Source organism: Nannospalax galili, unplaced genomic scaffold (assembly GCF_000622305.1).
Source record: "Nannospalax galili isolate Female #2095 unplaced genomic scaffold, S.galili_v1.0 scaffold591, whole genome shotgun sequence".
Classification (NCBI taxonomy): Eukaryota; Metazoa; Chordata; class Mammalia; order Rodentia; family Spalacidae; genus Nannospalax; species Nannospalax galili.
In genome coordinates, this window is record NW_008330926.1 from 2,967,922 (window position 1) to 2,985,304 (window position 17,383).

The 17,383-nt window shown below is 43.4% G+C and overlaps 1 protein-coding gene and 1 non-coding gene across 2 annotated transcripts in view; both read right to left on the reverse strand.

Annotated features, from left to right (window-relative positions):
• Positions 1 to 4,337: 4,337 nt before the first annotated feature.
• LOC115068061 lies at positions 4,338 to 4,535 on the reverse strand. Its single transcript, XR_003847447.1, has one exon. It is a non-coding gene; the product is annotated as a small nucleolar RNA SNORA73 family (small nucleolar RNA).
• Positions 4,536 to 8,078: 3,543 nt separating this feature from the next.
• The window catches only part of Dap3 (death associated protein 3), a 49,220-nt gene continuing 39,915 nt past the window's right edge, over positions 8,079 to 17,383 (reverse strand). Inside the window, exons 7-13 of the mRNA XM_008854055.3 lie at positions 16,730 to 16,860; positions 15,354 to 15,434; positions 15,116 to 15,274; positions 13,685 to 13,744; positions 11,857 to 11,946; positions 10,031 to 10,148; positions 8,079 to 8,432 (exon numbers count right to left, since the gene is read on the reverse strand). Of these exons, the coding sequence (XP_008852277.1) occupies positions 8,347 to 8,432; positions 10,031 to 10,148; positions 11,857 to 11,946; positions 13,685 to 13,744; positions 15,116 to 15,274; positions 15,354 to 15,434; positions 16,730 to 16,860 (725 nt within the window). The 3' untranslated portion in view covers positions 8,079 to 8,346. The remainder of the gene's footprint in view (positions 8,433 to 10,030; positions 10,149 to 11,856; positions 11,947 to 13,684; positions 13,745 to 15,115; positions 15,275 to 15,353; positions 15,435 to 16,729; positions 16,861 to 17,383) is intronic.

Here is a 17,383-nt window from a genome sequence, read left to right on the forward strand (position 1 = left end):
AAGTGTGAAGACTAGCAGCAGAATTCGATTCATAAATACTGGAAACCATGCTTCAAAGCCCAGTGTAGTGGTGTATATCTTCAGCCCCAGGTCCTCAGGCAGAGGCAGGTGGAGCTCTGGGAGACTGAGATCAGTGTGGTCGATAGTGAATTCCACAGGGGCTGGAGAAGGAAAAATCAAAGTGGAAGGAGAGAATTGATTTTCCAAAATTTGTTCTCTTCTACATGTTAAGCTGCCTTTACATGCATGTACAGACAGTTGGTTTTGCTGGTATTTTTGTTTTTGAGTCAAGGTCTCACTGTGTAGCCCTGGTTCAGCTGGAACTTGTTATGGAAACCGAGTTGGCTTTGAACATAGACTTCTGTCTCCTCTGCTTCCTGAGTACTGGGATTAAAGGTGTGAGTCCAGCATGCCCAGCTACGGTTTTTGTTTTTGTTGACTGTATGTGTATGCAAGTGTCCTGCAATGCCTAAGGAGGACAGAAAAGTGTGTCAGATCTGGAACTGGAGTTGTGGACGATTACTAGCCACAATGTGGGTTCTGGGATTCAAACCCAAATCTTGTGCAAGAACAGCTACTGCTCTTAACCTCTGAGCCGTCTCTCCAGCCCACTAAATTTTGTTTTTAAAGTATGAAGAAGTGATATGGTTAATTTTACATCACACACACACACACACACACACACACACACAGTCTTTTTTTTTTTTTTTTTTTGAGATAGGGTTTCCCTGTAGCCCCAGCTCGCCTGGAACTCACTATGTAGAGTGAGTAGGCTAGACTTGACCTCACAGAGATCCACCTATCTCGGCCTCCTGAGTGCTGGGACTAAAGGTGTGCATCACCATGCGCGGCTTATTTTATATTTATTTGCAGACAGGGTTTCATATAGCTCAGGCTGACCTCAAAGTCACTATGTAGCTGAGGATGACCTTGAGTTTCTGCTCCTTCTGCCTCAACCTTGAGTCTTGGGATTACAGTGTACACTACCACACCAAGTTTATGGTGCTAGGGAACCCAGAGCTCTGTGCACACTAGGTAAGTGCTCCTCCAACTGAGCCAGGTCCTCAGTCCTGAGAGGTTTAAATTTAAATTGCAGTTATCAATTTATTCAGATGACTTAATGGATGTTAAATCCACTGTGACAATTTGTTGAGAAACAGGATAGGTACAAGATTCCAAAGTAACAGTCCACAGATGGTTAACTACATTCTGGAAAGGGTAAATATGTAACAGCGAAATCTAACAGACATAAAAATTAGTGGTTTGCTAATCATCACCAATAATGAAACAAAATGCACTAATGACATTGTGGCACTAACAAAGCATCTCCTGTGCATTATGCTTGCCCAAACCTTTTCATCTGTATCTAAGCCAAGGGAAACAAATCCAGGTTGTGGGACAGCCTCACCAAACCAGTAGTCTAGAGTGCTCAAAAATGCTACCTAACAACAAAAAGCAAGTGTTCTGAAGATAAATTGACAGTAAGGAGCTATGTAAGCTGAATTCTTCATTGAATCTTGGACTCTGGGGGTGAGGGGTAGACAGCCATAAGAGATGCTGGGAAAACTGGAGAAATTTTAAGAGGTACTGTGCATTATTGTATCAGTGTTAAGTTTCTTGGGCATTGGGCATGACATTATGCCTATGTAGAAAAATATTACTGTATTTCTTATTTATTTATTTATTTTTTATTTTTGGTCTTTTAGAGACAAGGTCTCCCTGTAGTGGGGCTGGCCTCAAACTCACTATTCCTGCCTGTGCTTCCCGAGTGCTGGGATTAAAGGTGTGCACCACCACACCTTGGATTTTTTTTTTTTTTTTTTTTTTTGTCTTTTTGAGACAGGGTCTCCCTGTAGCTCTAACTGGCTTGGAACTCCCTATGTAGACCGGGCTGGCCTTGAACTCACAGAGATATGCCTGCCTCGGCCTCCCCAGCGCTGGGATAAAAGGCTTGCACCACCATGTCCAGCAAGATTTATTTTTATTTTATGTGTACAAGTTTTTTGCCCACATGTACGTATGTGCACCATGTGTGAGCCTGGTCCATCAGGAGTCCAGAAGAGGGTGCTGGATCTCTTGGAGCTGGAGTTAAAGATGCTTGGAAGCTGTCCTGAGGGTCCTAGAAGGCAACCTGGATCCTCTGCAAGAGCAATAAATGCTCTTCATCACTGAGTCATCTCTCCAGCCCAGAAAATACTGTTTTAAGACATAGTTGCTAAAATACTTAAAGGCTAAGGAGTTACATGTGTACAGTTTATTTTTATTTATTAAAAAATTTTTTTTTGGTCTTTTTGAGACAGGGTCTCCCTGTAGCCCCAGCTGTCCTGGAACTCACTATGTAGACCAGGCTGGCCTTGAACTCACAGAGATCCACCTGCCTCTGCCTCCCTAGTGCTGGGATTAAAGGCATGTGCCACCACGCCTGGCTATATTTTTAATTTTTTAAAAAAATTTATTTTTATGTATATATGTGTGTAAGCACACCCGTGTCGTGCAACGCCAGCGGAGGTCAGAAGAGGCTTTTGGATCCCTTGGGACTGGAGTTAACGACAGTTGTTAGCTGCCATGTGGGTGCTGGGATTCGAACCCAGGTCTTCTGCAAGAACAACCAGTATTCTTAACTGCTGAGCCATCTCTCTAGCTCCCTTATTTTTAATTTAATTTTATTATTTTTATTTTATATCTATGAGGGTATTGTCTGCTTGTGTAAGGGCGCCCGCAGAGGTCAGAAGAAGGCTTCAGATCTCCTGGAACTGGAGCTACAAATGGTTGTTAATCACTATGTGGGTGCTGAGAATCAAACTCAAGTCCTCTGCAAGAGTAGTCAGTGCTCTTAACTGCTGAGCCATCTCTCCAGCCCCATTAATTTATTTATTTTAAAGAGAGTGTTTAATCCCCTGGAACTGGAGTTACGGACGGCTTTTAGCTGCCATGTGGGTGCTGGGAATCAGAAACCTGACCACTGCAAAAGCAACCAGTGCTTTTAACCACTGAGCCATTTCTCCAGCCCTACAATTTGCTTTTATGTGTCCTAATAAAATATACAGAAAGAAGCCAGGTGTGATGGCACACACTTGTAAGCACAGCACTCTGGACACTCTAGAGGTGGAATTAGGAGAATGAGGGTTCAAGTTCTGCTAAACAGCAAGTTCAAGGTTAGCTAGGTCTGTTCTGAAATCTTGTCTCAAAACAAATGAACAATGTGTGGTGTCACATACCTTTAATCCCAGCACTCTGGCAGCACAGAAGCAGTCAGATCTCTGAGTTTGAGGCCAGCCTGATCTACATAGTGAGACCTTGTCTTAAAAAAACAAAAACTAAACCAAACAACCCAAAAAGCAAACACCCTCCCCAACCCGAAACACCCCCGACCCACCAAATGAACAGGTAAAGCAAATGTGATAAAATATTAAAAACTGGGAGCTGGAGAGATGGCTCAGTGGTTAAGAGCACTGACTGCTCTTGCAGAGGACCCAGGTTTGCTTCCCAGCACCCACATGGCGGCTACAAACCGTCCTTAACTCCAGTTCCAGGGGAATCCAAAGCCCTCTTCTGACCTCCACAGCATTGCATGACATGGGTGCACTCACATACATGCAGGCAATACAGTCATACACATAAAATAAAAATTAAAAAAAAAATTTTTTTTTTTGTCTTTTCGAGACAGGGTCTCCCTGTAGCCCCAGCTGTCCTGGATTCACTATGGAGACCAGGCTGGCCTCAAACTCACAGATCTCTGCCTGCCTCTGTCTTCCTAGTGCTGGGATTAAAGGCATGTGTCATCATGCCTGGCCAAAAATTTTATTTTTATGTGTATGCATGTATTGCTTGCATGTAGGTAAGTGCACCCATGTCTTGCAATGCCCTCGGAGGACAGAGGAGACTGTTGGATCCCCTGGAACTGGAGTTATGGAGTTATTAGCTGCCATGTGGGTGCTGGGATTCAAACCCAGGTCTTCTGCAAGAACAACCAGTGGTGTTTTTTTTAATTTTTAAAAAATATTTTATTATTTTTATTTTATGTGTATGAGTGTATTGCCTGCATGTATGTGAGTACACCTGTGTCATGCATGCCATGGAGGTCAGAAGAGGGCTTCGGATTCCCCTGGAACTGGAGTTAAGGACGGTTTGTAGCTGGAAATCAAACCCGAGTTCTCTGCAAGAGCAGTCAGTGCTCTTAACCAGTGAGCCATCTCTCCAGCCCCACAGCAAGTGTTCTTAACCGCTGAGCCATCTCTCCAGCCCCCATTGTACATATTTTACAGGGTCTCATGTATTACAGGCTGGTGTGGAATTTGGATTTTTAAAAAGATTTATTTTTTATTTTTATGTTCTAGGACTTTTTCCTGCATGGTTTGTCTCCCCAGTCATAGTCCACAGGACTCTGAGAAGTCGTATGCAGGTGCAGACTCAAAGCCCAGCTTCATCTCCAACTTTGTGGAAAGGGATGGTACATCATAGGGCAGAGCCCTATGCTCCCCTATGCTACTAGGACAGAGCCCAGGGAGAGTAACCTCCCAGGATATCCATATTGGGTAAAAGATTTATTTTTATGTTTTGCCTGCATGTATGTGAGTGCACCATGTGTCCACAGTGTCCACAGAGGTCAGAAGGTTGTTTTGGATCCCCTGGGATAGGAGTTACAGATGTTTTGTGAGCTGCCACGTGGGTGCTGGAACTGATCCCATATCCTCTGTAAGAGGAGCAAGTGTTCTTAATCACTGAGTCATCGCTCCAGTCCTGAACTTGGACTTTTGATTCTCCTGCCTCCACCTCTAGTGTGCTAAGATTACAGGTGTGTGCTACCAAGAAGTGTTGGGGATCAAACCCAGGGCTTCCTACCTGCTGGGCAAGCACTATACCAACTGAGTCACACTGCCAGTCCATTTACTCACTTTGAGGTTGTATTAATGAAACACGGTCTTTCATGCAAGCACATATGCTCTCAGATCTTTTTTCCCCCCTTTTCATTGTCTTAAAGGTGTATTTTATTTTTTACTTTTTTTGAGACAGGGTCTTCCTGTAGACCCAGCTGTCCTGGAACTTACTATGTAGACCAGGCTGGCCTTGAACTCACAGAGATCCGCCTGCCTCTGCCTCCCAAGTGCTGGGATTAAAGGCGTGCACCACCATGCCCGGCTTAAAGGTGTATTTTAAAGAATAAATGTTTTTGATTTGACAAAGTTCAGTTCATAAACTATTTTTTGTGTGCGCTGCTGGGTTTTGAGTATGCAAGGCAAACACTACTCACTGAACAACACTGAACTGTCCTCCCCGCCCCCTTTAAAGATATTTTATTATTTTTATTTGTATGGATGTATTGCTGGCATGTATGTAAGTGCACCCATGTAGTGTAATGCCACAGAGGTCAGAAGGCGGGGTCAGATTCTCATGGAACTGGAGTTATGGATGGTTGTTAGCTGCCATGTGAGTGATGGGAATTCAACTTGGGTCTTCTGCAAGAGAAACCACTGAACCATCTCCACCCTTCTCCTCTTTTTTTTGTGACAGGGTCTCTCTGTGGCCCCAGCTGGCCTGGAACTTGCTATGTGGGGTGGATCTCACAGAAATTCGGCTGCTTCTGCCTCTCTAGTGCTGGGGTTAAGCCATTGGGCCCAACCTCTCCTCCTTTTGAAGTAAGAATTTATTACAAGTTTCATTTATTTATTTACTTTTTTCTAAATATTTATTTGTATGGGTGTTTTGCCTATATGTATCTAAGTGCACCATATACATTCAATGCCCACGGAGGTCAGAAGAGGGTGTTGGATCCTGGAACTGGAGTTACAGATGGTACCTGATATGGGTGTTGGGAATCAAACCCAGGTCCTCTGCAAGAGTAGAAAGTGTCCCTAACCACTGTGCCATTTCTCCAGTCCCCTATTTACTTTTTTTGAGACAAGGTCTCACTGTAGCTCTGGCTGGCCTGGAACTTGCTATGTAGGCCAGGCTGGTCCGGAATTTAAGAGATCCTCCTGAGTGTTGGGATTAAAGGTGTGCACCACCACGCCTGGCTTTTTTAATATTAAAAATTAAAAAAAAATTATTACTTTTATGTGTATGCGTGTATTGCCTGCATGTAGGTAAGTGCACCTGTGTCGTGCAATGCCCAAGGAGGTCAGAAAAGGCTGTCGCATCCCCTGGGACTGGAGCTACGAACAGCTGTTAGCTGCCATGTGGGTGCTGGGATTCGAACCCGGGTCTTCTGCAAGAACAACCAGTGTTTTTAACTGATGAGCCATCTCTCCAGCCCCTATTTTTTAATTTTTTTATGTGTATGAGTGTATTGTTTGCATGTGTGTAAGTGCACCTGTGATGTGCAATGCCCATGGAGGTCAGAAGGCAGTGTTGGATTCCCCTAGAACTGGAGTTATGGATGGTTATTATCTGCCATGTGGGTGCTGCAAATAGAACCCAGGTCCTCTGCAAGAGCAGTCAGTGCTCTTAACCACTAAGCTATCTCTCCAGTCCCATTAAATCTTTTTCTTGTGGGTGGTTTTTGAAGTAGGCTCTCACTATACAGCCCGGGCTAGCCTTGACTTCCCAATCTTCCTGCCTCAGCCTCCTGAGTGCTGAGATTACTAGCATGTGCCACTACACCCAGCTCAAAAGTATACTCTTTCCTGCCTTGGTGTTCCATCATTTTTCTGACCAGTTTTTCTTTTTTTGGTGTTTTTGAGACAGGGTCTCCCTGTGGTGGGGGTTGGTCTGGAACTCATAGACCAGGCTGGCCTTGAATTCACAGAGATCCACAGGCCTCTGCCTCCCAAGTGCTGGGATTAAAGGCGTGCACCACCATGCCCGGCTTCTCAGGCCATTTTTAAAATTAAGCACCCACTCAAAATAGTTTAGAAAGGAGAAGCATATCTTATCTATAAAAGTGTCATCACAGGCTCTACAAATATAGATAAAACCTAAATCACACCAGAGGAGGACACTTGGGTAAACCACTGCACTTATGAACCTCCACTGTAGCCTACTTTCATGGCAATGGCAGCTAGACCACAGGAACTACAGGGTACCACTGCTAGCAGATTTACTGACCTGACCCGAACCTACAGCCTGTTGGCAGGCTTGATCTTTAGTAGAAAATGTGGCTAGGAAATAGCTCCCACCTACGGAGACAGGGACTCCCCGTAGGCCCAGCTAGCCTGGAACTCACTACGTAGACCAGGCTGGCCTCAAACTCCAAGATGCTCCTGCCTCTGCCTCCCGAGTGCTGGGATTAAAGGCATGTGCCACTACGCCTGGCTTGTTTTTCTTTTTCCTCTTTTTTTGAAAAAGCAGTTTCACTATGCAGCCCTAGCTGGCTTGGAACTCATTCTGTAGATCCAGCTGGCCTCAAAATCACAGAGATCTGCCTGCCTCTACCTCCAGTCAGCCTGGGTGAGACCTGATCTTCAACAATAACCAATAAACCCCTGACTCTTTAAAACATACCAACAACCTGAGTATGGTGAGAAGATTAAATTCTCTTGTGGGACTGGCAAGATGACTAAGCAGGTTAAAGTGCTTGCTGTGCAACAGCCCAAATTCTATCTCCAGACACACAGAAGTGTGGAAGGAGAGGACTGCATACAGTTGTCTTGTTTGTATGTGTGCACTGAGGCATGTGTGAACACACACACACAATATATATAAAAACTTAAAAAATGGCCAGGCACAGTGGTGTGCGCCTTTAATCCTAGCACTTGGGATTTGAATCCTTATTTCTTTAGTTCTTTGGTTGTATGCACAGATAAAACTCTATGTGCCTTAGAGTTAACTTATCATATAGCATGTATACTGTAGAAGGTAATGCTGAATTCTCTCAGGGATCTGTGGAAAGGAGCTAACAGTTAACACTCTGCAGTATCAAGGGATAAAAGTCCAAACAGGAAGCAAGAGGTAAGTGTCCTGGAGAGAGGAATTTTCTGTGAATCTTGATCTGAATTGATCAATGTCTAGAAGACAGAACACCTGGAAATTTCTGTAGAATTAAGTTTCTTCAGATTTCAACAAACAGAATGCCAGAAAACTTCAATTAATCTGAAGTGAAGGTTCTTTCCTTATTAGAAATCTAACACAACACATTCAGAAATATATTTATTTTCCTTTAAGGAAATCATCCATGATTATCTTAAATATGAAAACAATGTAAAAAAGCTATTAGTTTCAGAACAATCTTGGACATCCTTTTGCCATGTGTTCAGTAACTTCATAAGGAATCCTATCAATGAAGGCCCAGCATCACCTGTTAAATCTGTAAGTCCAGGGCGCTCTACCTATATATAGTGGGACTCCCTCATGGGACAGTCTTGCTTGAAGAAAATGTCCATTGTCCTCCACATACACTGTGTCTGTGGCTTACAGGCAGGCACAGAGCCGCTCCAGCTGCCCAGGGTTGGAATTACTTAGGAACAGTAGCTCCTTCTTCCCTTCTTCTGTAGGAGCTAAAATGGAGTCAAATACACAAGTGTCAGTTTCTTCCTTCTACACCAACGTGTAAACAGAGCTCCCCTATCCAGACAGTGCTCTGATGCACCGAGCCCACAATCTTACTCCTACCCCATCTACCACAGTGCTGCTACTTTTACTCTTCCCTCTCTAGTAATAAACTTTAATTATCAGTATTTAATAAATGTTTTTTTATTTTGGGTTTTATTCAAACCCAGAGCTTTGTACATGCTAGAACCAATAATTATTATTAGAGACAGGGTCTCATATAGCTCAGAATGGCCTCGAAATGTTTACTGTAGCTAAGGAATATCTTGAACTTTTGATCCTTCTGCCTCTACCTCCAGAGTGCTAGAATTACAACCAGTTATTATGAGTCTTCTGTTATCCAGTGACAGAGCCTTTTACTTTTTATTATCTTTTTGTACATACAGAGAAGAGGCAAACATAAATGGCCTGAATGCTTTCCATCCAAGTGGATCAAATCTGGAATTAAGAGTTAAGTGTCTGAAACCAGGTGGCAGGGCATGCCTGTGACCCCACCTCAGGGGGGTGAGACAGTTGACCAGGTGAAACTGAGGTAAGCCTGACCATATAGTGACACTGTCTCAAAAAACAAAGTTAACCATTTCTAAACATACATGAAGGTAGGTATGACAAAGATCTGGTTTTGTGCCAGCCTTTCAGTGTGAATCATTCTGTGAGTGTCTGAGCACATGAGTCTCTCAACTGAAGTTTAATGAATGAATAAATGCCATAATAGAGTAGGGGTTGGAGAGATGGGTCAGCAGTTAAGAACACTGGATGTTCTTTGCAGAAGACCCGGGTTTGAATCCCAGCACCCACATAGCAGCTAACAACTGTCCATAACTCCAGTTTCAGGGGATCTGATGGCCTCTTCTGTCCTCCGCGGGCATTGCCTTTAATCCCAGCACTCGGGAGGCAGAGGCAGGCAGATCTCTGTGAGTTCAAGGCCAGCCTGGTATACACAGTGAGTTCCAGGACAGCTGGGGCTACAGGGAGACCCTGTCTCAAAAAGACCAAAAACAAACAAAACACACACACAAAAAAAACCAATAGAGTATTGCAACAACTCAAACATGTAGAAACCTCCCAGTAGCTGGACTTGGAAAAAAAAGATGAAATAGAAATTACAAGCTACTTGTTGTAGAGGGAAGAAGAGAGCAAGGGCCTGTGTCATGTCTTGAATATGAGATGTAGGCCACAGGCTCATGTAATGACTGCGTGGTTCCCCAGCTGCTATTTCTGTTTTGGGAGGTTCTCAAAGCTTCAGGATGTGGGGATCAGAAGGGAGTAGGTTACCAGGGAAGTGTCCTGAGGGCTATACCTTGTCCAGGGTGTTTTTCTGTCTCTCTCTGCTTCCTGTCTGCAATGAAGTGAATACCCTCTGCCACATGCTCCCATCACCAGGATGTACCACTCTCCAACATGTCAAATAACATGGAACCAAGTAACTGTTAATGAATCCTCTGAAACAGTGAGCCAAAATAACTTATTTCCATAAGTTGCTTTTTTTCATACCCTGCTGCAGTGGAATTGTGTTGTGAACACAAAGCCTTGGCTGATGACTGACCTTTCTCATGCTGAAGCCAACTGTTCTCTAAGTAATACTGAAAGGAACTTTCAAATTCCTTTGGGTTATAGTTGGAAATCAGGATGGGAAGAAAGGGATCAAGGTCATCAAATCCTTCCTGGAGAAGAAAAAGGATAAAGGATACAGTATTAATTCAGTGACAAGTCAGAAGAGAAATTCTCCTTTGAGAACAGGGTCTTTCCCTTCTGTTCTCCTCTACTCCTTACTTTCAGATATGCTGTCTCATACTGAACTGTACATGTGGTGCCTTACATGGTCACAATATTTTATTTAAAAAAGAGATAAAGTAATCTCAGTACTTGGGAGGCAGAGGCAGGCGATCTCTGTGAGTTCAAGAATGGCCTGGTCTACATGGTGAGTGGATCTCTTTGAGACTGAGGCCAGCCTGGGCTACATAGGAAGTTCCAGCCCAGCTGTGGCTACAAGGAGGTCGTGTCTCAGAGACAGAGAGAGAGAGAGAGAGAGAGAGAGAGAGAGAGAGAGAGAGAGAGAGAGAGAAAGGAGGCGGGGTCTGGGTATCAGCACAGAAGATCACAAGTTCAAGACCAGAGTGGGGCCTGCCTTACATGGTTACAATATTTTATTTAAAAAAGAGATAAAGGAGCCCGGCATGGTGGTATATGCCTTCAGTCCCAGCACTTGGGAGGCGGAGGCAGACAGATCTCTCTGAGTTCCAGACCAGCTGGGGCTGCAGGGAGAAAAAGATTTGCCCCCTCCAAAAAAAAGAGTGGTGGTGGTGGGGGGGGCAGGGCCCTGGAGAGATGGCTCCATGGTTAAGAGCACATACTGTTCTTGCAAGAGGACCTCAGTTCAGTTCCCCACATCCATGTTGGGGAGTTCACAACTGCCTGTAAGTCCAACTCCACAGGGATCCGACACCTCTGGTCCCCATACCTGTACTCACATACACAGGCCCACACACAGACACATATGAAATTAAAAATAATAATCTTTTAAAAAAGCAGTAAAAGCTTAGTACTCACTAGTTAAGAATCTAGAAATCCACACTGGGGCTGGGGGACAGTTCAGCAGTAAAGTACTTGCCTACCAGGCACGAAGCTCTGGGTTTAGTCCCCAGAATCACAAAAAATATAACAGAACGTCTCAAAACAAATCCACAATATAGAGAAGAAACAATTATACAAGAGAGAAGACAAGGGGCTGGAGAGATGGCTCAGTGGTTAAGAACACTGGTTGTTTTTGCAGAAGACCTGGGTTCAAATCCCAGCACCCACACGGCAGCTAAGAATTGTCTATAACTCCAGTCCCAGGGGATCTGATAGCCTCTTCTGACCTCCAAGGGTACTGCATGACATAGGTGCACTTACCTACATGCAGGCAATACACGCGTACACATAAAATAAAAATAAATAAATAAAATTAAAAAAAAAAGAGAGAAGACAAATTTTTCAAATTCAGGTTACTATTAACATAATTTTTGAAGAAAAAATGTGGGGCGGAAGATAAAACCAATGCAATAAAGTTAACATTTCAGGAAACTGAGGTGAAAGGCACATAAGAATACAAACTCTGTCTGATTTACTAGGAGACTAGGCTGGGAAACCAGCTCAGCAGGTAAAGGCACCTGTTGCTAAGTGTGACATCCTGAGTTGGATAGTTGGATTCCTGGAACCCACATGAAGGAGAGAAAGAAACAACTCCTTGAAGTTGTTCTCTGCCCTTTTATATGTGGGCTCAGGTGTGCACCCCCACCACCAATAAACACCAAAAAAAAAAAAAAAAAAAAAAGGAGTCACTAGACAGAATGATGATGAAAGAGGTAACAAGTTTTTCCATGACTTGACCTTTCCTAGGAGTTCATGTGGCAAATAGGCTGTTCGGGGCTTAAAGAGAGACCCAGTCTGGCTCAAAGTCAACACAACAGCACCGCCATGCTGAAAGAAAAAGAAACATGATTGAATTATTAAAAAGAAGGAAATTACAGACATGCCACATAATCATCTAAAGGTTTTTTGCCCAACAGTGTCATGGCAGTGTGATTTAGTGCAACAAAATTAAGTTATTGATTCTAGATCTGCCTCTCACATTAAATTGCTACATGATCTTAAAATTATCACAATCTGGGGTTGGAGAGATGGCTCAATGGTTAAGAGCACTGACTGCTCTTGCAGAGGATCCAGGTTCGATTCCCAGCACCCACATGGTGGCTGCAAACCATCCTTAACTCCATTTCCAGGGGAATCCAAAGCCCTCTTCTGACCTCCGCAGTATTGCATGGCACAAGTACACTCACACACATGCAGGCAATACACTCATACACAGAAAATAAAAATAGTAAATAGGGGCTGGAGAGATGACTCAGCAGTTAAAAACACTGGTTGTTCTTGCAGAAGACCTGGGTTCGAATCCCAGCACCCACATGGCAGCTAATAACTGTCTGTAACTCCAGTTCCAGGGGATCCGACAGCCTCTTCTGTCCTCTTCGGGCACTGCACTACATGGGTGCACTTACCTACATGCATACACATAAAATAAAATTTTTAAAAAATATTTTATTTATTATTATGTGCATGTGTGTATTGCCTACATGTAGTGAATGCCGGAGGAGGACAGAAGAGGCTGTCGGATTCCCTGGAACTGGAGTTAGGGACAGTTGTTAGCTGCCATGTGGGTGTTGGGATTCGAACCCGGGTCTTCTGCAAGAACAACCAGTGTTCTTAAGCGATGAGCCATCTCTCCAGCCCCATAAAAACAACAAAAACAACAACAACAACAACAACAAAATCCCAAAACATTGAAGTCACAGGTGGTAGTACATGCCTGTAATCCTAGCATTTAAGAGACTAAATGAAGCCGGAAGATTAGGAGTTCAGGCCACCTTGGGTTACAGAGTGAATTCTACGACAGTCAGCCTCAGCTACAAAATGAGACCATATCTCAAACAAACAAAAAGAGAGGCAGGCAAGGTGGCTTAGAGAACAAAGGCACTTGCTGCCAAGTCACTTTGAATAATTACAAACAACTTAAATTTAGGCCAGTAGTATTTAAATAAAATTATTTGAATTTTTGGAACATTTATTTATTGATGTACTTATTGTGGGTGTGTGCATGCCATGGTGTATATATGGAGATCAGAGGACAGCTTGTGGTAATCAGTTTTCTCCTTCTACCATGTGGGTGGGTTCTGGGGATAGAAGTCGGTCACCAGGTGCCTTTTCCTGTTGAGCCAACTCACCAGCCCTAAAATGGTTTTGAATAAATTTACTTCAGTGAAAGATTAAAAACGAAATGTATTTTAATCCCAGTACTGGGGAGGCAGAGGTAGGCACATCTCTGTGAGTTGCAGGCCAGCCAGGGATACTATGTTTTTTTTTTTTTTGGTCTTTTTGAGACAGGGTCTCCCTGTAGCCCCAGCTGTCCTGGAACTCATTATGTAGACCAGGCTGGCCTTGAACTCACAGAGATCAGCCTGCCTCTGCCTCCCAAGTGGTGGGATTAAAGGCATGCACCACCACACCCAGCTCAGGCCTAACTTCTTAAAAGCTACAGAAGATAAAAGAACATTCTGGCCATAAAATTAAAGAATGGAACATACTAGCAATGAAGCAGTAGAGTATGATAAAAATGCAAACACTTCTTTCTGCAATGTCTTAAGCATTTACAGGTACTTACCCAATCATTTTTCACCATCTTTCTCAGGTTGTGAACAAGAGCTAGTTCCTCTGGGGCAATCTGCATGTTGTCAACAAGAGGGGAAAGAAGTATGACTTTACTTTTCTGGCTGTTCCCAAGACAACTGAATTGACAATCAGAAAAAAGTTTTCAACTACTGTATAATCATAGTCCCTGAATGTAGCTTCTCTGCAATAAGAGTGAGAGGGAGGGAGGGAAGGGAGGAGGGAGAGAGGGAAGAAGGACTACTGAGAGACTAAGACATCTCTACTGCTTAGTGCCTCAAATGCACCTCCTTCCCTTGATATTTCCAAAAATATCAACAGACAAAACTCAGGGTGGTGGCACACACCTTTGATTCCAACACTTTTGAGGCCAGCCTGGTCTACACAGGGAGTTCCAAGACAGATAAGGCCCTGGCTTAAAAAACCAAAAAGAAGGGGCTGGAGAGATGGCTCAGCAGTTAAGAAGACTGTTTTTGCAGAAGACCCAGGTTCGAATCCCAGCACCCACATGGCAGCTAACAATTGTCCATAACTCCAGTCCCAGGGGATTCGACAGCCCATTATGATCTCTGTGCACAACAACGGTCTGCTTACCTACGTGCAGCCAATACATGCATATACATAAAAAATAAAATAAATAAAAAAAAAAAAAGAGAGGGAAGAAAAAAAAAAAAAAAAAAGCTGGGCGTGGTGGCACACGCCTTTGATCCCAGCACTCGGGAGGCAGAGGCAGGCGGATCTCTGTGAGTTCAAGGCCAGTCTGGTCTACACAGTGAGTTCCAGGACAGCTGGAGCTACAAGGAGGCTGTCTCAAAAGGACAAAAAACAAACAAACAAACAAACAAACAAACAAACAAACAAAAATACATTTTTTTTTAACCTTAAAAAGATTTTCATTTTTATTTTGTTTGTAGATGCTTTGCCCATGGAATCCAGAAGAGGGCACTAGATCAGCTGGAACTGAAGCCACAGAAGGTTGCTAGGTTGCTAGCTACCATATGGATGCTGGGGAACTGAACCTATGTCCTCTGCAAGAGCACTCTTAATTGCTGAGCCATCTCTCCATCCCCCATTTTCTCTTAGGTGTTATTTCATATTCTCTCTCTGTCTCACTGAATTGTCTCACTGAATTGCTCCATCACAGAGCTACATTGTTACTCTTTTTTTTTTGGTCTTTTTTGAGACAGGGTCTCCCTATAGCCCTCAGCTCATTTGGAACTCGCTATGTAGACCAGACTGGCCTTGAACTCACAGAGATCTGCCCGCCTCTGTCTCCTGTGTGCTGGGATTAAAGGCATGTGCTAACATACCTGGCTCGCTCTGCATCTTAAGTCAAACATTCAGGGTAAAAAAGCATTTCATGGTGTACAGGGCCAAGCATCTGACCTTGTACGAGACGGAAGCAGAGAAAGCAGAATCTTCCTACCAGGCTTTTATCTTCTCTTTTCAGTGTGGTCCTTCCCCAGAGAGCATTGACTCCATCTACTGCAACCAGGAGGTGAAACATCCCCATGGAACTCTGCCTCTTTAGCTCCTTCAGCACAATCCCAACAGCATCTGTGGCATTCCTCACCCGTGTTATGCCCTGTGGAGAAAAGCAAGGGTGTACAGTGGTAAGACGCCTTCTCTGGTTAGGACATGGCACACAGCTGTCATTCTTGTACCTGTTCAATGACTTCTCCCAGAGGACTGCCTTTCTCAGTGCTTTCTCTCTTATTCCAGACATACTTCTCTTGAACTTTTATCTAAAAGCAAACAACAACAAAACAACAAAAAAGGTTTTTTTTTTTTTTTTTAAGGCTGAAGCCATTCCAGGTCAAGAAGGTAGGAGGTTAAGGTTAACAGAAGCTATTTTTAGACTCCTTTTTCAGGCCCTGTAAGAAGGTGCAGTCCAGAAATGAATGCCTTCCACCTTTAACTGGATTTTTTTCTTTGAAGGGGAGCTTTCTGAGATGGGGTTTCACATCACAGTGTAGGTTGGCCTTCAACTCAAAGACAATTCCTCTTTTTGAGCCTTCTAAAGACTAGGATTACAGATATGAACTACTATACTTGGCTGGCTACAAAGGCATAAAACAGCACTTTGGCATGTATCCCTGTCAATCATCCCACCCCTGCCTGAAGTACTAGTGATCAAATCCAGATTCTCAAGGATGCTAGGCCAGTGCTCTACCACTGAGCCACAACCAGCCTGCATTGTTTTTAATGAATTTGTGTGTGTGTGTGTGTGTGTGTGTGTGTGTATGTGAGTCACAATCCACATGTAGGGGTCAGAGAGCAACTTGTGGGAGTTGGCTTTCTCCTTTCACCATGTGGGTCCCAAGTTTCAAGCTCAGCCCACCCTACACTAATAATAAGCTTCTATGTGGGTCTTTATATCTAGAGTTGAAGAGCCTTAGTCTAGAAACACTGGAGTGACAGGTGTTGTGCATGCTTGTTGAGGCAGGAGGACTGTAAGTCCTGGGTTACACAGTAGGTTTGAAGCTAGTCCATGCTACATAGTGATAAAACAAAACACAATTAGAAAGAATAATTTTATCAATCTTTCTGGATTCTTCACAAAGATGATCTTATCTAGAGAAAATAAGCTTGTGGGAGATCTCAGGCTGCATCTTTTGTTTTGTTTTTTTATCTTTTTGGGGCAGGGTCTCCCTGTAGCTGCCTGGAACTCACAATGTAGAGCAGGCTGGCATTGATGTTACAGAGATCCAGCTGCCTCTGTCTCCAGAGTGCTGGGATTAAAGGCCTGTGCCACCACACCCAGCCAGGCTGTATCTTACAAACACTAGTGAATCAATCTAGTTTTTATCTTACTAGCCAATATGTGAGACTAGATTACTGTTACTGCCTCTTTACAATGACAAATTTTAAGTTCTGAGCCCCACTATAAGCAAAAAGCATAAAAGAAATACAATAATGCATATTTATTACAGATTGCAGTGCTAATTCTCTATAGTGCACCAAGTACTCAGGGCACAAAGATGATACAATCAATTTAATGGTCATGTTGCACCAAACTGGCTCCAGGAAGTCCTGTCACCTTGCTCAGGAAGCGCTCATTTGTAGTTCTAAAATTCTTCAGCCAGGTGGAAGCCTCTAAGGGTTGGTCAAAGCGCTGCTTGTTGTAGGTGGATGGCAGAAGCTCCTGGCAATTTTTCACCCAAAGATGAGCTATAAAATGTATTAGAAAACAAATTAGTTAAGTCAAAATACTGTATACCTCTTTTTTAAAATATATTTATTTTATTTATTATTATTTATTTTATTTTTGGTCTTTTTGAGACAGGGTCTCCCTGTAGCTCCAGCTCTGGAACTGACTCTGCAGACCAGGCTGGCCTCAAACTCTCAGAGATCCCCCTGCTTCTTCCTCCCAAGTGCTGGGATTAAAGGCATGAACCACCACGCCCAGCAACTTTTGAATTTTTATAAAGTGGAAGCATTTCGGGGCTGGCAGATCCTTACAGAAAAACTAGAGCCCTTTAAAGTTTGAATAAAGGAGATCACTAATGAGATTGATTGTAGAGTTATGTAAATCATTTTGGCTTGCTTTCACACAGTTGTTAGGCTTGCATTCGTACCCATTTGGATAAATCTTTGAAATGGTTTAATTGTACGATAAACATAAAAAAGTTGTCTGTGTGCTCTTTAAATCCATTTGTGAAAAAGAGATTTCCATCATGGAAATGCCTTTAAC